Genomic DNA, 20,647 nt, shown 5'->3' with positions numbered 1-20,647 from the left:
TAGTCATCTAAGCACTGCCACAATCAGGGGTCTCACATTATGGCCCCTAGCCTTATACAGGTTAGTGGTATGCACCTTGGAATTTAGCTGTATAACACAACTAACTCAAACGCGATAGGTACTAAATACAGTGAACTCTCGCTATTAATTAGGGGTACAAGGTATGAAATTAGTATACGTATATAGAAATTCATTTTACATCACATAAACATCTGCATAGATGGATTGTCGAAAGAAATAGAGAATCATCATCGGCGAAAATGGGCTTCATCACGAACTCTTACAGAATGGGTTAGACCCGTGGTACTAACTAACGCAACTCTTAGAAAAAGGGAGTACACCTAGACTCCTGCGAGTGAGAAGCACAACGCAATGGATCCTTTCAAACCGTCAATCGAATATACATATGTACATGGTAATCTCCAACTTCTCTCTCTTACTCCTCACGAAGACGTCGCCATCTCATTAGCCAGAGTGCCAATTTTTTTGCTGCTTACATTGTACGTAAGCGACTCATACACGCCGTATTAAGGAAAAATTAGTACTATCATTTTTGGGGGTAGAGAACCACCCCTTCGTATCCTCTCGACGCGATATTGTCTAATGTGTGTTTGAAGTGTCGCTTGCTGCTTTCGATGCTTGCCGAATCCTGTTGGTTCGTGCTCAGATTAGAGTGGATAAGCTCGATGAGCCCATTGATGTATTTAGTAGTGACCTAGAGATGTTAGTTAAAGCACTTCCCAATTTCTAAAGGGCTTGCTCTTACCGATTCATTTTGCTGGTCAAAGTAGTACACGTAACGATCCAAGATTTCAACAAAGAGTTCAATCGAGGTTGCTTGTTCCATACAGGAGTCTGCAACACGCAGTGCTCGTTGCAAGCATTCTAGAACTCGCTTTCCATCTCGGTAGAGCTGTAGAATATTAGTGAGTCTCTCAATCATAAGAGCAAATCAAATAACTTACACCTTCGTCCGACTCGCCAATGGCGGAAATTGGGATCGCCCACCACAAGTGACTTGCTAAGTATACCGCTCTGCATTGGTCTGGCTTCCGTAGGAGTTTGCTACCATGTAGAGCGCACTTGGTAATGAGGGTATCATAGTTCTCTTTGCCGAAATTTCTCGTCTGGTGCAATGCATTGGCAATGACGCACACAGCTTGAAATTGTGCCTTAGAGTCAGAAATCGCTTCTTCGTAAACTGTAAAAGCTTGCGCGAAGAACTCATATGCAACTTCTTCGAAGCTCGTCATGTCCGCGGTCTGGCCACAAGCACAGAATAATCGGAGGGAAAGTTCGGCCGCACCCGAACCATTAACTCTCGAGTAAATAGTCGAGATTGCAGAATGCAAAAACTTGTAAAGGGCGCTCAGTTGTGTTTCCCAATTGTCTTCATAGTGTTCTCTGGCCTTGAAGCGACGGGCCAATTTCATACCAGCGGTGATCAAAGGAGGGGTGGTCGTGCGAATTCTCTCATTGCCTTCAGAAAACGCCTTACGCACCATCTGGAGAAGTCGGAATTGGGTATCATTGTTTTCACCGTTGAGCAGATGGACTATCCGTGCCAACCAACCTTGCTCCTCCATCGTCTCATCTGTTTCCAACGCCCTTCTTTGTGGGCCACCGGGATATCCAGCGGGAGGCTGCGATCCCTCTTTGATTAACACCTTGAGAATCTCGAGCACATTTTCGAGTTGAGTAGTGGTGGATATCTCAGTTTGATTGCGCAACAGTGTTCTCGCGACCTCGCCAGCAACGGCTCTCCTCGTTGGATAGGTTTGGGACTGGAAAAGAGGTACGTAAGTAGGAAGAGATAGGGCTGTGAAAATAGAAACATATCTCTTAAGAGGAGCTTGTAGGAGTGCGAGTAAACTCTGCTGTGCCGGGGCGGAGTGAAGGTCGGCGCTATTAGCATGCTCTTTGACCTTACGATTTGCATAATCGAGGATTTGATCGACATAATCAAGTCTACCTGGGTATATGTTCAAAGCTAGGTTGGTGAGAGATACTAGCAGGGCGATTGTATCCTGTATGGGGAGGTGTTGCGCATTGACGAGGTTAATAACCTGGTCAAAGAAAACCTCATACAGCTTGACATTGGGAGGGATCCCACGCTGTTTCTTGGTCGCTTGGGAAGAGCCGTCCGTCTCCTTCTCGACTGCGGTCGCTTCGGTATCCGCGATCGATGGGGCTGATTCGGGTTCCGCCGGCGCGCTACTCTCAGAAAATTCCGCGGGTTCTCCGTTGGCATGCTCCCCATTCGCTTCTGTAGAAGTTCCATCAGGTGTCGGCTTCGCTTCTTGCTGTTCCTTGCCCAACCTAACTTTTTCTAGAAGACTTGCCAACGCATCTTCCTCCAATTTTGCTCTGTCCTCTCCAATTTCTTCCTGGGATTCCCGTTCAGCATATGCAGATAGCCTATCCATCAGCCCAATGACAATAGCCTTGACATTGACGTGGGGGTTCAGCCGCGAAACCGCAGCTAGGAACTGATCTAAGGTATGTAGGTGAAACTCGTCCGGGAAAACCTGGGTGATGATCTCCAAGAGGTATTCTTGGGCTAAGACATCACGGCACTGTACCACCTGCTCGAGTAAAGGACCGAGAATGCCATCTTTGTAAGCCTCGAGATCCACCAACTGGCTCAACCGTACTATGTTACTGCCCACAAGAAGCTGAAGCTCCTTGCGCTCCCTAGTTCTCTGTTCCCGTTCTCGTGAGTGACCTTGATGCTGTAACCGAACCCAAAGTTTATTCATTTCGACAAAATTCGTCAGAATGAAATTGATCGAATCCTGAAGGTTTCCTTCGGGACCATCGCCATCACCGGTGGGCAGGAAGTCTCGGGCTTGGCCGGATAGATAGTAGCGTAGAAATAGACCTCGGATTGGGTGTTGAACACCACGGCTCATGTCCATCATATCCTTCATCAACTCTTTCACCGGAGCCTCGGGAATAGACATGTATGCCGTACCGACCGTGATCATGAGATAGAGACGTGGGATGATATTACCAGCATACTGGACGAGTTCGTAGAGATCGGCTAGGTGATTATGGGGGTGATTTTCTCGTAGATGCATCGATAGATAACGTAAGGCATCGAAGACGGACATATATAGTTCGTAGTATTGTTTCGGACCCAGGCTACTCGTTCGCAGTTCGGCGACCAACGTAGAGCTGCGTAATCTATTGTCAGCTAACGGCTTAGAGGGATAGACGGAAAACTCTACAACAATTGAATTATACTAATACTAACCAGCACTTAAGGGCATCCATGAGCTTGCCGGGAGTGTCGAGGCATTTGCGCATAAGCGCAGTTTGCTGGCGCACGGCGATCAAGGCATCTTCCAACAACCTCGCCTGGTCCTCGGGCGGAGCAGGCGTATTAGACATCTTGGACTTTGTGTTGAAGATAAATGATAGAACTGTAGAAGAATGGATACCCGATTAAAAAGTTCAACAATATCTCACACAAGTCATCTGGTCGCCTTTTTATTTGAAGTTGATGGAATTGGGCGTACTCATAGGAAGAAAGAGAGAGAGCCTTGCAGCAAGCAAAAAAAGTGACCAGTGACCTCAAGTGCTGTGCTAGAAATTGGGATGCCTGCGCGGTTGACGCAAACCGCAGCTACCCAATTGAAGCTAGGTACCCACTTCTCTCTCCTAGCATATCCATGGATCCATCCATTGTGTCAGCCACATGCAAGAACCCGACTCAGCCACAGCGTAGTCCCTATTACCAGGTTCAACCTAGCACCTAGCACTAACGCATGGCACATATTTAATTCGGAGCTACGTACCAGATTTACTCCCCCTTTTTAATTCACTCACGGATTGATCACATGTTTCCGTAACTCTATACAATTTCAATATCATATATGAACATATGGCTCATCTACATCTCTTTAAATAGACATCTAAACTTTCAAATTGTCTCATAAGTATCATCTCATCCAACTCAAACTCGCCGAGATATTTTCTCTCGCCCGAGCAAATTGCCCCGCAGTCATAACTCCGCGGAATCCGATTCTAACCCCCGACTGTAAACCTCTATATGTTAAGCCCGAAACAAGTCATTAACAAAATCATACTAACATATCCTAAAATACTCTATAATGGCCTTTAATCGAGACCGCTGCTAAAGCAAATCCAATACAGCAAATTCCCAGGACTCTCCAAAATGGAAATCCCGCGGATTTCCTACTCTTATCGTTCTCTAAAGTTCGGGGAGAGCGGCTTCCTATAGGGTTCTCCCAAGGAACCGTACCGACTTCGAACGGCTCTTCGCCATCCAGGAAATCAAGTATGTACGCCTTCTTGAAGCGGTTGATTGCCGTATTCTTGATGAGTTGCACCTCAAGCCATCGAGGCAAGAGTGGCATAATCCACCAGTCGATAAACCAATAGTAGGTATTTGGCCAGGCACACATCCGAGTTAAGGTAACCGAAGAATCAAAGTCTTCTGTGCATCGTTGTATGCGTGATTCTTGATACCGCTGAAACGCAGCGGATAGGGCCTCAGTGCTCGGGCTGTTGTTCATTGCCTTTTTGACATCGCCACCATATTGTTCCCCTTGTGATGGACCGTTGAGGACATTATACAGCTCATTGGTGAGGGCGAAGACGTCTTGAACGCCATTATTAAACCCAAGCCCAAGATTCGGTGTGAATTTACTGTAGATAGTCAAAGGTCAGCAAGCGCTTCAGAACGAGACGTGTCTCGGAGTTTTGAACAACTCCGAATAGAAGGCAAACGGAGTTATAGAAATACGTACTGAGCAGAATCACCCACGAGTGCCATCCTCCCCCAAGCCCAATGCTTCAATACACCCTCCTCAAGGTTCACCAAACCAGCCATATCACGCTGCGCAAAGACATCCCTGATTTTCAAGGTATCGCAAATAGCCAGATGGCCCAACCTCTCCCCAACAGTAATGATGTCCTCTTCTGTATAGCGGGCACGCTCCCTAGTTGGAGCGGGGAGGCGTTCGTAGATTAACAACCACGCCTTATTGTAATGGACGAAATAGTTTACCGAGGCGTTGTTCGCATGCGTCGCCCACATCGAGCCTGGTGGCCCGCCGTTCTCTTCGCCCTGGAAGGGAATGCAACACCATAGCAACCTATATTCGCTAGGGAATGGTTTGTCTTCGTTGGCCTCGAGATTAGGAGAAGCTTGTAGGGCGAGTGTTCGCATGCGCTGGCGAACGAGACTGTGGACACCGTCGGCGCCAATGACAATCGATCCGTCGTATTTAGTACCGTCTTCACAGCGGACCGTCACGCCGAAATCATCAGCCATAACATCGACTACTTTCTTATTAATCAAGACACGGGCTTTATCGAGACCGCCCAAGCCATCATATAACACCCGGACGACGTCGACACGGCCGAATGCGTATAAACAACACCCTAGTCTTGTCCAAGCAGACTAGCATTAGTATCATGATGTTTCAGAGAAGTTATTGTAGACTCACGAAGACTTCATCAAGTCGCCAGCTCGTTGAATGTAGTATAGCCAACCATCGCTAGTAACCGTGTGCATATCGCCCGCCTCTGCAGCAACACTCAAAAGTTGATCTCGGAGTCCAAACTGTGATAGGGCTCGCATCGTATGAGGGGCGACAATCAATGTTGCACCTTTGTCTTTAACGACGACGGGTTCGCGCTCGAGCACGACGAAATCGATTCCGGTCTTGGAGAGCGCGTGAGCCGCAGTCAAACCCATAGGGCCGCCGCCAACTACTATGGCTTTGAAGTTTTTGCCGGTCATCATAATGTACTTGTATTATTTTCGAGATATTCTACGAGATAAACAAGAAGTTATACCTAAAGATTGTCGTGGCTAGCCGTCCTTATTTATCTATTCAGCAACCCTCGCCCCCCGGTAGCAAACGGAACTGCGTACGCTGAGACTCCATGTGCTCTACCTTACAATCCTCATGTGGCCCCTTCTAGCACTCATCTCAACGTCGTCCTGAGCGAACAGGAATAGGAGACGGTAGTATTTCTATCCGACCTCAACTATCCCGTGCGGACGTGTATGAATATCGGAGATTAAGCAATACCTTTTAGAAACCAACAGCACTTCGCACGTTCAAGATTAGAATACTTCATAGACTTCTAGTTGCGGCGTAGATCGGAATTCGCTTGATATAATGCATAATTAGAACCAAGACCCAAGGTAACGGATGTGAGAATGAATCCTAGCCACGAAACTCGTCCTATTGACGCGGCACAGCAGCTTATGGGGAGAACAGCAAGGAACGATTACTTCACGAACGGGATTATATTTTCTTAGGGTCTACTAGTACTGTCTTCTGGGATCAATTTCACCATGTTAGAATAGAATGAAGATCATCTACAGTAATAATTCCTTCTGTACTTTTGCTTCCCTTGTTAATAACAATGAATTACTCGAGCTTACTAATTTGCACCGGGATAGCTTAACCCGTAATCATGATCGGGGTAGCGGTAGTTAGCGGGTGCCGGATTCTAAGCAAAAACCGCCATCATATAATCCATAAAGCAAATATGAGAAAAAGTTCCTGTTGTTCATTCCTAGAAAAAATCATCAAAGAACAACTACTCCATAGCTTTCCTTACTGGCATCAGTTCCCAACATCTTCTCATATCATTTTAAAGAGTTTTGGTGAGTAATACCCGTAGATTTGATTGGCTCATAACACAACCTTAGAACAGACAAGCGCGTTCAAACAAGTTGTATTGCTGATTAAATTATTATCTCCTTGAGCGATAGTTAACCTGGGCAAAAAGCAGGCGCCATCCCTTACCCTACGCCAAGGTCTTCCCCAGTGAAATTATTGAACCATCTGTATATGTTGAGTATCCAATGCAACCCCTATGTATTTCTTCTTGCCGCTGCTGTATGTAGATGTTGGTAGGAATTTACTGGCCGAGTAGTTCTTGAGCCAACTGGGTCTTCTCGTCGTCACTCAACTCCTGCCCCTTGACCTTGTTAGCTTTGTCAGCATCGAAGCGCCACAAGCCACCTGTTTTGTCTGCGTCCCCATTCACGCTAAGTCCGACGTTCGGGGCTAACTCCGCAAATGTCGCATCCGGCTCGGAGAGAGCAGTAAAGTACCTCCGCTCCCACTCGCGACCTTCGGATTGTTCCTTTTTGCGGAGCGCACGCTGTGCCTGTTCGATCTTGGTCTTTTCCCTACCTACATAATCCATGTCTCCTTTGGCAATACCCTTGGCGACATTAGCCCATGCGCGACGAGACTCAAGTGGATGTTGCTTCTCGACGGGTGCAACCTCAAGCTCTGTAATGGGGTTGTTGGCAGGGTCCCAGCTCTCGATGAGGGTTTTAGAAGAATTCGTCTTCACCGGCCCAGCGTGAATCTCAAACGCCTTTGTCCATTGACCGGAGCAGTTGTACAGAACTTCCTTCTCCTTGCCGGTTGGGTATAGAGTCGCCGTGAATGAGTTCTTCTTGCCGCTTAGCCAGCCCTTACCACTGTAGTCGATCTTGGCAGTGAATCCCGTAGATGAAGTGATGTAAGACGCACTGTCAAGCTCGATGAATGGCGCGCCAAATATCAGCCCTTCGACGTGAAGAGATGGTAGCGTGATCAGGTAGGTGTCTTCCTTTCCGGGGTTGGATGGGTCCGGGACTGTGAGGACAGCATGTCCTATCTGTTTGATATTGATTGTCTTGGAGAAGCTAGCCTTCTGAGCGTTATATCCCTGGAGATGGACTTTGGTCGGTACGTTGGTAATGCTATACGCGGTCGCGGGTGGGTGGTGACTAAATTGTCGGTCAACATAAATATTCCCTCATCTCAATGAACCCGGATCGGCTGGACTTACTTCACCTGTTCGCTGGCCAACTCGGTTGTACCTGCATCGTCCTCCCATTTTCCTAGGAATAGCTCACCAAGGAAAGGGTTCAAAGGCTTTTTCTCGTTACCATATTGTTCGCTTCGACTTGCGTACTGCTGCTTCAGAGTAGTCAAGAACCATTTCAGTACTAGCAAGGCCCTCTTTGCTGGGTCGGTTTCTTTTGCGGGAGCGGCGAAGATGCGGGGGTGTTCGGCCCAATACGAACTGAACTCGGTAAGACTCGTGGAGGAAAGAATAAAGGGCGGCGCAGTTAGGGAGGAGAGATCGCCATTGAAAGAAGCGATAGACTGGTTTCAAATTAATTAGTTGGGTGTAAACTCGATACGATACATCTAATGAGCAAACTAACTTTAAGGAACGAGGTCCAACTAGAGCCAGCGGCCTGGGGGTTCGGAGTGACTTCTGACATTATGGTGACGTTTTCAAGACGTCGTCTATAGATTCACGACTACCCGCGGGGCTCGGAATGGTACCCTATGTGGTTGGCTGGACCCCCCAAACCTGAAGTCCGAAAATTGGTTTCGAGTCCGTAGATAAAGACGGAACGGACGGGATGAATGTCCTAGCGGGGATAGAGTTCCACAAAGGGATCCGAGGCTAGGAATACGAGCTATTTAGTATCTGATAGATCAGGTTGATTCCGGTCTTTATCAGGGGTCACAGCGGGTAAACAAGGCTCTCCTGATTAAGTATCGGGTATTAAAAAAAGATTGGTATGACAAAAAAAACCAAAAAAGCAATGTTCTTCTTTTCCTTTCAGCTGAAGAGGTCGGGTGGCAGCCCTGAGTGAATAATATTTACCACCTACGTATTGTGTATGTATACAATGGAGGGGGGTGATTGTTAAGACAGAAGAATAAAAAGGCAGCGTGCACCACTTTCAGATTTGACGTCAAAAAAGATTCCCGCCGAGGACTAAAGTTCTCCACACGTCATCGACCCCTAGCTAGCTGGTTAAGACTTGGGCTAAGACAGCTGCAACAAACCTTGTTTGGGGTACGGACGTAGCGCGATCTCGAATCGGCGGTAAATGGCGTGCCCTAGCCTATCACTATACGTCTTAGGTAAGCTCTCAGGTGGTTGTTCCAATGATAATGAAGCCACGGCGCCACCTGCTCAATTTCCTATACCGGACGGTCTAACCCACTGGAAACAACCTTGAGCTAGATACCTAAGCGCCAGTTTAAAAATCGAATAGCTCGTAAATATGCTTTCATAGGTGGACAATAAATAGATTCCAAACAATTAAGTTACGCATTAAAGGCTGTGCTATCTCTACTATATAATATCTTGGTGATACAACATTGTCAGCTTACAATACATCACATTCTTCCGCCGTTCCCGTCATGTACGTATGCAGCGTGGTAGTATTTACCGTAAATCGCACATCGAACACCCTTGCAGTGTCGCATTGCATTTCAATACGCATTTACCAGAAATTGCTCCCTAATACACATAGCTGTTCGCGTGATAATAGGGGATGCATAATGTCATCAGTACCTTTATAGTCAGCAGTACATTCCGTTATGATCGCAAGTTACATTCTTTTGGAGTCAATTTATTGATGCCAATTAGTATTAGGATACTCATCTAGAATCCATTACAAATTACAGGTCGTCCCGGGTATCATTCCAAGTCACGTGGCCCTACCCCTTTTCTCTCAATAAAGTCTATACTACCCGTCCGAATAGCATGTGCCCTGCTGAATGAAACAACGTCATGTGAATCATACCAGCTTCGTGTATATATATACATAATAAAAGTTGCAATGAGGTTTAAAAAGAATCAAGGATTCTACGGCGGAGAATGGCATGATCCCTCAAGCTTCTGAGCCAGCTGTCCATTAATTCCGGAAAATCGACCCTCGGCAACATCGCCAAGGATGGCCCATCGGGCAAAGTGACACAATTTGCGGCCAGGGTCAAATGTCCAGGCTAGGCATTCGGCCGAGTGTTCGTGGCAAATCTTGACACACTCGTCAACTTCTGTAATTTTGTCGACGGTCGTGCTGTATTCGTCAAGTCGTCCTACATAGTCCACATTCGCTCGAATCGGTTCGGCAATGAATGAAGCAAATTCCGGCGCCCCATAGATCTTACCCAACTGCCTCCAGAAAACAGGTTCCTTCATGTTTTTGAAGGTTTCCCCGACGTGTAGCATGTTGTCACCGCTACCAAGACCATGGAAAGAAACGAGCGGTAGACAGAAACGGTCAACCCACATTCGCGTCATCCAGGGAGGCTCGCCGTTGAAAAGTCGTCGGTACGTTTCGTCTAGGTAGACTCCTATTTTCATGAATGTTGTAGAAAGTAATTTATCGCCCCAGATCGCGGTAGCTGATTCCTGATTGCCTTCGGCTACCACTTCAGGATGCCTATCATATAGTTTGCTGAGCGCCGCGCCGGACATAACCACAGATGATCCACCGTGTGGGAAGCGGCCTTTATAGTCGCCGACGGGATTTCCAAGGAACTGCGGCTTGGCGTAATTCAAGTGACCCAAAACTAGAGCCAGCGACGATTTGATCATATAAGTGTCATCATCGGCCATGATGTACCACTTCTTCTTCGGTAGGGTTTGCCAGACGTATTCGAGACTAGGTAAGAACTGCAATCGAATTAGTTAAAATGGTTTCAAGAGGGATAGTGATTATGCCGGACCTTCATCGCATCAAGTTCCCACCCCATATCCTTCCCTAGTCCATCAGCGAGCATCCACTCCTCGCCATCGACAGCATCAGCCAAATTCTCGTATTTCATTATTCGTTCCTGTTGTTCTTGGCCCTTTAAAGCCCCCCGTTCCAGGTTCCAGCCAATAATATCAATAACTGGCACCTCTTTGCCATTTTTTAATGTGTAGTTCTTTTGGTCCGGGAGTAGTGGGAAATCCTGGGCGACGATCGTATCCGCAAAAAAAGACTCGTTGCTCAAAGCTTCTAACGCCGCCGGCACTCTTCTCCTCGTTCCAAACCCAGTTTTCACTATTATGGCGACATCGTTTTGGGGGTCAATAGGATAAGGCTGGGTTTTGTATAGCCAAGAATCGGTCGGGTGGACATTTTGGTAGTAGTCCTCGATAACGTTGTGTTGGAATCTGAAGAACGACCTCGCTCGGCTATCGTATGGGGTCAAGCTATAGATGATAAATAAAAAGGCGAAGACGCCTAATATTATCTTTTGGGGGCGAGATATGCGTGAAATACAAGAGCGAATGGACCTTCGCTCAGCGATGCCCATTGTTGCGGTTGACTACTATCGTCGACCCACAGCTAGCCCGACAACCAAATTATCCCAACCAACGATATAATGGGAACATGCGTATAAAATAAACGAAAGTCTGGAAAGATCGGAGCACAGGCGATCGCAAGTTGCCCTAAAAGATTATAAAAAAACCAGGGCAATAGGGTAGGTTGAAGAAGAAAAAAAGGGGAGAGAGAAGATCTCTCAAATTGTCGGGTACAAGGTAAGAAAGAAGAGGAAAAGAGAAGCGAGAATTGAGAGAAGTTTTCTTCGCTGAAAACTTGGATTTGAGAAGTAATCAAGTATTGAACTGGCAAACATGCGGGGGTTAGGAGGTTTAGTGACGTTGGGCTAATTTTGGTATGTACTGATCTCAGCCAGGAGCTTGCAGACGCGGGAAATGATGGTCGCTATCGAAGACAGTATCAAAATTGTACAGAAACAGAATGGAGAATGCTTCATAAACCAGCCAATGCAGGGCTAAATTGGAGTAAACTACCGCTAAATAAAACTGGAATCTCGTACAGTGTCAGAACAGTTAGAAAGTTTAGAAGGATTCCTAAAATGGAAAAAGCGGACAAGATTTTCTTATGGATCGCAGAGCCGGACCAGGTGCACAGACCATTAAACAGCTCTGGACAGCCAAGATTACGCGTACCCAATCTGTAAAAACGCGCCATCGGGAGGTACGTACCTGTTACCCTAGCAGGTACATGTATCTCTTTTTCTTATGTCCGTACATGGATAGATAAAGCGATGGGAGAAAGATACGATAAAAATCACGATGTAACTCTCTTTAATCCTTAATAATCATGCAATTGATTCAATTTTTAATCGAGGACCCTTAAAAATTCCCGAAATAGCATGTATTGATGGCAGTTGTTCGAAAAGGGGAGATTTGTACTAAGACAATGTCACAGTTGTACAAGGCAAGTAAAACAGTATTAAAATCATTTATTATCACGGTTACTATTCCCTCCAAAGCAAAGATCTTCCACCGGAAGGGATATGTACACAAGTTCCTCGTATTATTCCGCAGGGTTATACCTATCATTTCCAGTATAAAATTACCTTCATAAAGAAAAAAGTGACAGAGTGCATTGAATGCTATGCAAATTATCTAGTATTCATTTACATTTTACACCGCTTCGATGAGATCGATCGCAGGTCGCTCCCTTGAAATAAAGGCGAACTTTACAAAACTTCCTTTATATATTCAAGACAGAAAAGACGGTCCGACAATGCATATGTAAATACCTAGGTACATTATAGTTACCGTCGCTTTAGCGAGGCTTCGGCCGAAACCCCCTATGCCACTTTCAGACTTTTCTTCTGCAATGGGGCGGGACATCCTCTTCAACATTTAACAAACCGGCACGGAACGACTTAGGTAGCTTCCTCACCATGGATCTCCGCCGTCAATCGGCACCGGAAAGGTGTTGCAACAGTCGGGGAAGGAACGCCAAGAGTTCGCACAGCTTAAATTCTCGGGGTTACAATAGTGGTCTCATATTTGGAGGGTAATCCCCGATCCGAAGGTGTTACCTTCCCTCATCGTCTTAGATTGGTCTAGCCCTTCCGCCTTATCAGGCTGCCGACCAGTAAGAAACTCGACATTACAACCAACCCATCCAGTTATTTAAACTAGAAAGAGCGTCACTGTCCACGACGATATAGTTATCGCTTCTTTTTTCGTTGTCTTGTCGTTCTCTTATTGCCAGGCTCCTCTTAGGTTAGAATCGCCATGTTGCAATTCCTAAACCAATTGCTAGGGCCTTCGGGCTCTAGTATCGCTTCACTCATCATAAAAGGTGTCGGTTATCTGATATTAGTCGGCATATTGTTTTTCTTCTACCGCTTATATACCGTTCGAATGTTGTTTCGACGAATTCAAAAAGAACATGGAATTGTGAGTGCTTTTCGTTGCACTCATCTCCAGTTGATCCGGGTCACCATACGGTAGGCGCCAAGCGTGCTGCGATCCGGCATTACACCAGACCTACCTGAGCAATTCCAGCTTAGTTTTAGGACATACAACTATCCTTCAATACTAATTTCATACAGCCGATGATACCTCATTCGTTTCTTTTCGGTCATCTCGTAGCGATTGCTAAGATCCATATAAAACATAAAATCCCGCCGGATGTCAACGGCCATTGGATATTCCGCCATCTCGAGTTGGAATATCCCGAACTTGTTAGGAAGGGTATTATTTACGTTGATGTCTGGCCAATCGGATTCCCAATGGTGGCCACGTATCATCCAGACATCATGGCACAGTTTATCCAAGAAAACAGTCTTCCCAAATTCTGGGCTTTATCACAGGTTGAGTTCAAGCCCTTCACCGGAGGTAAGGATTTGGTGACCATCGATGGCAACGAATGGAAGCAGGCTCGAGCCATGTTTAATCCTGGTTTCTCGGCTAGGAATCTATTGTCTTTAGTCCCGGATATGGTAGAGGAAGTTTTGGTCTTCCAGGGACGATTAAGACAAGCCGCTACGTCCGGGGAGGTAGTAAAACTGGAAGATTATACGACGGACATAACGATTGACATTATTGGACGTGCTGTACTGTAAGTTAAGGTACGGGAATCAAACACACTGAATCACTAGTATCTGACACAACGATAGTGGAACACGTTTAAAGACACAGACCCAGCCAAGTCGGCTAATGAGTACAATGAAGTCTCAGTTGAGCCTCATTTTCCTAGAGCTCGACCTCAAAAAGCTACTTAACCCACTCCGTCCTTTCAGGAATTGGATATACAATCGCATTATCCGAAACGAGCTGGCTCCCTATATTATCAACACGGCCCAAAACTATGAGAAGATTGAAGGGGCCAAGACCGTCGTCGCTCTCGCTCTAAAATCATACGTAAACGAAACACCAGACTACTCGGATAGAGGAAATGTCCCACCCGAATTCATCGAGCGAGCTATAAATCACATCAAGATCTTCATGTTCGCCGGACATGACACTACCGCAACCGTCCTCGCACACGCATATTACCTACTGAGCCAACATCCGGACAAGGCGACCAAGTTACGCGCCGAGCATGACGAAGTATTGGGGCCTGACCCGTCAGCTGCTGCGGACCTAATAAGAGCCGACCCGACCTTGCTAAACATGATGCCGTATACGCTCGCTGTTCTCAGAGAAACACTACGTCTGTTTCCACCAGCAGGAGGCAGCGTTCGCCAATCTCCACCAGGGCATTTCCTTACACACCCCGAGACAGGAGTCCGCTACCCGACACACGGATTGATGATACACTCTTCCGTAGTAACTTTACTACGCGATCCAACATACTGGCCCGACGCGGATTCCTTTATCCCGGAGCGATTTATGGTGCGCGACGAAAACGACCCGTTGTATCCTGTAAGAAATACCTACCGACCATTCGAGATGGGACCCAGAAATTGTATTGGACAAGAACTCGTCTCGGTAGAAATTAGATTGATTCTCGCCTTAACGGTGCGCGAGTTCGAAGTCGAAGATGCTTATCCCCAAGGCGCGCCGTTATGGATGGGTACTAAGGCCTACCAAATAACGAATCCTGAAGTTGTGGCTACCGCCCATATCAAGGACGGTCTTCCTGTTCGTATTAAATCCCGGAAACAGGGTAGCTGAGTGTCTCAGTAGGGATATTTGGTTGTCATGGCTGTGAGAAATGGGACATAATACTTACATACCAAATGAACGAGAAGTGATATCTATTAAAGTGATGGGTATTGTCGACGAAGCCCCATCGCTAGGCGTTCATATATTCCAATGTATCGAGATCCACCAGGCACATCGTAAATGATATGTATATACCACGAAATATAGCCGATTCCAGCAAAATATGACAAAATAAGACATTGGAACTCACATATGTCCCTTGTCGGCGAGAACAGAGTCGCCTCAGCGACTAGCGTACGTGCGACCTTTCTCAGTACCTTACTAGAACCTCGACAATCCAACCTGCTTTTTCAAAAAGTAGAAGAATTGCTATGATCAAGTAATGCTACGAACAGACCGTTTCTATTACTTGATGACTAACAGCTACGGCACAGCAAGGAAGCTTTACTCAAAACGAAAGAGCTGACATCTTTTAATCACATATGGATATCTTGAACGAGGTCATGTACCAAATGAATTGATTCCGAGTTACCTCAATGTTTAAAAACTGGCAGCGCACTATCGCTGCGTATTGGGGAATATGTGGCGTCTAATTGCCGCGGTACTGCTTCTCGTCATTATTCTCCTTATTTGGCAACGCCGCCAGCGGGATGCAACGAGACGTCAGAAATGCTATGAACCGCTACCCCAGCATCAGCCCTTCGAACCATTCATGGGATTAGATTTCCAGGCGGTCATCCATCAAGACATTTCTTCTCTACATCGCTTCCATCAGCGGTATGGCCATTCGTTCCAAGTGAACACACTGGCTAGTACACCGAGTATCCTGACCATCCATCCCGGAAACGTAAGAGTTATCAATGTTCGCGATCATGATTGGGGAATACAGCCAGCCCGGTTGCCGGGAATGGAGTTCTTCTGCGGCCGTGGCTTTCTGGCTATGGATGGAGATGTCTGGCGGTATTCACGCAAATTGCTTAGACCGTCGTTTAACAGAAGTAATTTGGTTGACCTAAGCATCCTATCGCATGAAATGGACAAATTGATAGAAAACTTACCGGAGGAAGGCACCACTGTGGACTTGCAGCCACTCTTCTACATCGTGGTACGAAGCACCGCTCTATCTTAAGGACACTTGGCTAATCGCAACAATACTAGTTTTTAAATACGTCGTTGCATTTCCTTCTAGGCATCTCCGACGATAAACAAGACAACGCCCCATGTGCCCCTGAAGAGTTCGTTCAGTCATTCCATGACGCGCTTTTCTTCACCGGGGTCCGGTTGGTACTCGGACGTATCTGGAACTTCCTACCGCAGGGCAAATACCTTCGGGCGTGCAAAACCGCTCATGACTATTTAAATTATCACATCAATCAAGCTTTGAATGGAGAAGATACTCCGCAACAGGGCTCGAAGTCTAGCGCGACCCGGAGTCTAGTCCAAGGCCTATCTTCCCAGACAGACGACCCCGAATTTATCCGAAGCCAGATCATCCAAGGCATGATGGCATCGCAAGAAACAACATCGTCTCTCTTAGGCAACACATTCTTCCTTCTATCCCAGCACCCGAGCTATTGGCAGCAGATCCGGACGGAAGTCCTAGAAAAAGGCGACGACATGCTCGACTTCGACACCCTTCTAGAATCCAAGATCCTACAGAACGTACTCCTCGAATGTAAGTTACCGAAGAACCCCAATGACAATGACATAATATCTACGAACGCTACTAACAACACCCCAGCGCTTCGCCTGTACCCAGTCTTCCCCCTAATGGGCCGAACCGCCCTCCGCGACACATTCCTCCCATTCGGCGGCGGCCCCAACCACGACGCCCCCATATTCGTACCCAGAGGCACCCACGCCGATATAAGCTATCACGCACTCCACCGAGACCCCCGCGTCTTCGGCAACGACGTTGAAAGTTTCCGACCCGAGCGCTGGGACAGTATCACCCCGCGGCAATGGGAGTTCATGGGTTTCGGTGGGGGCAGTAGGGCGTGTCTAGGCCGGCAGAAGAGTTTAGCCGAGGCGGCTTATGTGCTCGCTCGGATGGCGATGAAGTACGGGATGCTGGAGAGTCGGGATGGGGAGGAGTGGAAGGGGGAGATGAAACTTACGTGTAAGAGTGCGAATGGGTGTAAGGTTTCTCTGTATAAGGCGGGTAAGTGATGTGTTGTATTAGAAATATCGAACTGGATTCTAATTCTCTTGCTATTATTTGTTTTGCATTTCTCAATATATGGTACTACAACCCTGTCCCGATGGGCCTGTGATGTTTTTTAGTGTTTTTGTTTTGCGTTTTGGAGCGTAAGATGTTATGGTCAGTCAAGCGCGATAACTAACGATGCAAGGACTGCCCCTATGTATACAGTCGCCATTCCGGATAGTATATCATACTACGCATATCTACACCAGATGATACTACGACTAACTTGAAATTTTCTTTACGGTTCGGTATCACGAGGCTCCTATAAAGATAGTTATTTACGACGTGGCCCATACGCTAAATATAATACCTAGGTAGTTAGCAAATTTACTCGACTGGCAACGTAATCCTTGAGTAAGGTCCTAGTAAAAAATCCCAACAGGACATCAATTGCTAAGTATGCGGATTGACGTCCAATACCAGTTAGAAAGCATTATTAAGGTCATCAACACTACCATTCTATATGGGCTGCTGCTCAAACTACGATGAAATGAAACACTAGGGGATACCATCGAGGCTGCCATTCAGACTCCTCATCCTTCCTGCGGTCCATTAACAATTCTTGATGTTTGCCACCAGTTGCCCCGCCATACCCGATATATCCCTCCATACAGGTGTCGTGTTAGGTTTCTTCTTGTTCCATGAGAACTAATTCTGCTTCGTTGTCGCTCGGACGGGAGGGCTCGCAAGCGATTCGAATCGTTCCTTCTCAAGCACCGCTTATATTGGGGATAGACGCCTATACTTAACACTTACTGGCATCCCAATTCTCTAGCAACGCCATGCTAAAGTGGCTGTAAAGTTCCCTCCACATCGAATAATAATCCTGAAGTATATTCATTAGTGACGGCATACATGGAGGGGGATCAGAGGTAGGACATACATTTTCCGACTCTATGATGCTGTTAATCAAGAAAGACATCTTAACAAGAACGCCTTGCGCAGAGGTGCGAGGTCGAATGTAGGTTGCAAGGATTACCCAAAGTTCCTAGAAGTCCCAGACAAATTCACCTGGGTCTAGCCCACACTTCTCTTTAGGAGAATACTTAAGCATTTCACTAACGAAGTACTCGGCCTTCTCATCTAGACCAGCTGCGGGAGATAGCTTCAGCGCAGACTTGAATAGTCCGATTATGTGATGACCCTGGGTTGATATCGTTCTGACTTCTTTAAGGCTGTCAAAATCAACCTCATCGGCCGCCGTGTCCATAGAGGGACCTGAAGAGCTGCCGAGGCTCTTGCGAGATACCGAGGGTGTACAATCGATGTTGTTGGTCGCATTGTCCATGGTGGGCAACAAGCTGACACTCTGGATCATATTGATGAGCTGGAAGATGTGAAGATGAAGGATGGGAAAGGTGTAGTAGAAGTGAGGATATATGTGTTTGGTGGTTTTATGGGTAGAGGTTTGTGTGCAGTGATTTGTGTGTAAAAGTTTGCGTGTAGAAAGGTTTGTGTGAAGAAATTTATGTTTATGTGTAGGAGCTTACGGATTAAAGAGAAAGAACGCGTGAGAATGGCCTATGGGGTGCCTATGATAGCTGCTAGCTAGGGAAATTCTTCGTTCATATGGTGGTTGCGTGTTTGCTCTTTTCCCCCACTATCCTATAGCCCCACAATACCTGTCATTTTGCCTACAAGGTGGGTACCCATATGCACCGTGCAGGTACCTTATGTAGGTACTGAAGGTATGTACATGCGTAGCTACCTGGGTACATACCGTGTAGGCCACTACATACATGTATGTACATATGTATTTTTAAATGCCCTCTAGGTAGATGTGACTCAAAAGTGGTAGCTGGGCCACGGTGCCACGTTCTTCCTGGCGCAGAATGGATTGGGTTAGGTACCTGGGTACCTTTCAGGAACGGTTCATGCAAGATCTGTGGGGGAGATCTGGTCCCACATTGATGCTATACTCGCTCATACAGAACACTGGTACAAGCTTGAGCAATGCGATATCACCTGGATACTGTAAAGAGTCAATTTCTTTAGCATACTATTGAGTCAAGCATACCATATGCTTTAGTCATTTTCCAATCACAGCCATTAGAAACTCTCGTTGCGAGTTTCTATAAAACTACATAACCCTCCTTTGATCTCTGACCTTTACTTCGCTGTAAACACCTTATTCCCCTCCAAAAGCTATATTCTGATCATCCCGTAGAGAACCACTCACATACCTACCCGAACTTGCCACAGGATCGGCTTAAACTTTTTGTTTTTGAAAAAAAAAAGGTCCTGAAGTGTTCCCTGTGCCAGGCAGTGTCGCCCGTACTATGTAAGACGTGCCTCGTTTCTCTACCCAATATAAGAGGCTTCCCTTAAAGAGATGAAGATACTTTAAAATTTACATTTTTACCAAGTATTGCTATTTCTTGTCTGTGATATTTTTACTTGTTTTTGCCTTATACTTACATCCGCTTGAGCGGATAGTCCCTCTAAGGTCTAGAGCACTATAAATCTAACGAATGAAAATTTATTAGTCATTATACCTCTCTTAAAGAATTAAACATCGTCTCTTGAGAGCGGACCAAGCCATACCTCCTAAATTAAGTAGATACTTTCAAGAGTATTATCCTAGTTTCCACTGAATAAGTAGAGAGTATGTATTCCCACCCTGGTTCTCTATTCTATATATACATACTCACAAAGCTAATTATCTACGTATGTACAATCTTCGAGCCCCCACGTATCGTCCCCACTTACCTTTTTAGGATGTCTTCGTTACACCCCTGATTTTTGATTGGATAAACTCACTAAATTACCTCACCTTCAGATAGCGTATATGTCTACCTAGGTATGCTTATGTAGGTATGAATGCGAGGTTGTTAAAAGACATCCTCGACAACGTACCTAGGTACTTATTTAAGGTAGCTAGGAGATATATTGGTAATATTTACATGCTTATATGTATTATCGTGTTAGAGTGGTTCCTTACCTAGGTATACATAGATGTTTTGATAATGCAAAGACGGAGAGTAATGTTTTCAAAAACTAGGAATCGTGCTATGTTCATAGAGTATAAAACTTTGGATGGTGTACGCATAGCATTGTATTTATTGTGCCACTGCAATTATAGGGGACTGTAGCGCCTATAGCCATAGCATAGTCCCCTCACCTGGGAGTTAGCTAGTACAACCCGCTGTAGTGTTTTTTTAAGGAAAAAAAGGTTCTCTTACGAAATCCTTCCTCCGGAAAACTACTAAAGAAATAATGTAAACCATAAGAAGGTCTAAAATTGACGCGTTGATGACTACATAATGTATGCTAAGGGTCCGAAAGTGAACATCAACAATTCCCGACCGTCAATTCAAACCTAGAAAATGCAACGTCAATTACAACTGAACTTTAACCTCGATTCTTCATCTTCTATTACCGGCAGAGACGATAATACTTTTGTTGATAACCCACTTAATAGGGGGAAGAGGTATTGAGATTGGAGAAGTTATTGACGACTATTGAATAGCCGTAATTCAGCATTACCAATTCAAGATTCAACCAGCTGAAGAATAGACGAGTTAACAAAAATGGAAGACTCTGAATGATATCTCTACTTAGACGTTATCAATTAAATGGTAAAAATTTGGACGAGCAGGGAGTCGAACCCTGGGCTTCTCGCACACGTGATGCAAAGCGAGCACTCTACCACTGAGTTACACGCCCTTATGTACGCTACGATCAGTAGTCTCAATTAGAGATTTTTCTAGG

The 20,647-nt window shown here is 45.9% G+C and overlaps 7 protein-coding genes and 1 non-coding gene across 8 annotated transcripts; 2 read left to right on the top strand and 6 right to left on the bottom strand.

Moving 5' to 3' along the window:
• Positions 1-36: 36 nt before the first annotated feature.
• F4822DRAFT_411499 (vacuolar protein sorting-associated protein 35) lies at positions 37-3,582 on the bottom strand. Its single transcript, XM_051458866.1, has 5 exons — positions 3,257-3,582; positions 966-3,177; positions 767-913; positions 121-715; positions 37-62 (listed from the first exon to the last, which is right to left on the bottom strand). The coding sequence occupies exons 1-4, from the start codon at positions 3,391-3,393 to the stop codon at positions 548-550; spliced, it is 2,664 nt and encodes an 887-aa protein (XP_051312666.1). The 5' UTR covers positions 3,394-3,582; the 3' UTR covers positions 37-62; positions 121-547.
• Positions 3,583-3,841: 259 nt separating this feature from the next.
• Positions 3,842-5,776, bottom strand: F4822DRAFT_445059 (FAD/NAD(P)-binding domain-containing protein; the record flags this gene model as incomplete). Its single annotated transcript, XM_051463330.1, has 3 exons — positions 3,842-4,674; positions 4,776-5,417; positions 5,478-5,776. The coding sequence occupies 3 exons, from the start codon at positions 5,774-5,776 to the stop codon at positions 4,101-4,103; spliced, it is 1,515 nt and encodes a 504-aa protein (XP_051312665.1). The 3' UTR covers positions 3,842-4,100.
• Positions 5,777-6,289: 513 nt separating this feature from the next.
• F4822DRAFT_411494 (Oxysterol-binding protein) lies at positions 6,290-8,865 on the bottom strand. The gene is made up of 3 exons (XM_051458865.1): positions 8,219-8,865; positions 7,837-8,156; positions 6,290-7,774 (listed from the first exon to the last, which is right to left on the bottom strand). Exons 1-3 carry the CDS (start codon positions 8,276-8,278, stop codon positions 6,910-6,912), a joined length of 1,245 nt encoding a protein of 414 aa, XP_051312664.1. The 5' UTR covers positions 8,279-8,865; the 3' UTR covers positions 6,290-6,909.
• Positions 8,866-9,301: 436 nt separating this feature from the next.
• On the bottom strand, positions 9,302-11,333 carry F4822DRAFT_328814 (glycosyltransferase family 31 protein). The gene is made up of 2 exons (XM_051455605.1): positions 10,530-11,333; positions 9,302-10,476 (listed from the first exon to the last, which is right to left on the bottom strand). The coding sequence occupies exons 1-2, from the start codon at positions 11,103-11,105 to the stop codon at positions 9,664-9,666; spliced, it is 1,389 nt and encodes a 462-aa protein (XP_051312663.1). The 5' UTR covers positions 11,106-11,333; the 3' UTR covers positions 9,302-9,663.
• A 1,401-nt stretch (positions 11,334-12,734) lies between these two features.
• F4822DRAFT_328810 (cytochrome P450) lies at positions 12,735-14,955 on the top strand. The gene is made up of 2 exons (XM_051455604.1): positions 12,735-13,681; positions 13,740-14,955. The coding sequence occupies exons 1-2, from the start codon at positions 13,176-13,178 to the stop codon at positions 14,737-14,739; spliced, it is 1,506 nt and encodes a 501-aa protein (XP_051312662.1). The 5' UTR covers positions 12,735-13,175; the 3' UTR covers positions 14,740-14,955.
• Positions 14,956-15,310: 355 nt separating this feature from the next.
• On the top strand, positions 15,311-16,899 carry F4822DRAFT_438033 (cytochrome P450 alkane hydroxylase-like protein; the record flags this gene model as incomplete). Its single annotated transcript, XM_051462467.1, has 3 exons — positions 15,311-15,835; positions 15,889-16,405; positions 16,472-16,899. The coding sequence occupies 3 exons, from the start codon at positions 15,311-15,313 to the stop codon at positions 16,897-16,899; spliced, it is 1,470 nt and encodes a 489-aa protein (XP_051312661.1).
• A 1,025-nt stretch (positions 16,900-17,924) lies between these two features.
• Positions 17,925-18,470, bottom strand: F4822DRAFT_445055 (uncharacterized protein; the record flags this gene model as incomplete). Its single annotated transcript, XM_051463329.1, has 1 exon — positions 17,925-18,470. Exon 1 carries the CDS (start codon positions 18,252-18,254, stop codon positions 17,925-17,927), a length of 330 nt encoding a protein of 109 aa, XP_051312660.1. The 5' UTR covers positions 18,255-18,470.
• A 2,053-nt stretch (positions 18,471-20,523) lies between these two features.
• Positions 20,524-20,602, bottom strand: F4822DRAFT_t94. Its single transcript has one exon. It is a non-coding gene; the product is annotated as a tRNA-Ala (tRNA).
• Positions 20,603-20,647: the final 45 nt, after the last annotated feature.

The sequence above is a fragment of the Hypoxylon trugodes genome (genome assembly GCF_022578975.1).
Source record: "Hypoxylon trugodes strain CBS 135444 unplaced genomic scaffold F4822scaffold_7, whole genome shotgun sequence".
In the NCBI taxonomy this organism is placed as follows: Eukaryota; Fungi; Ascomycota; class Sordariomycetes; order Xylariales; family Hypoxylaceae; genus Hypoxylon; species Hypoxylon trugodes.
The sequence above is the reverse complement of the archived record's forward strand: the minus strand, read 5'-3'. Positions and strand labels throughout refer to the sequence as shown.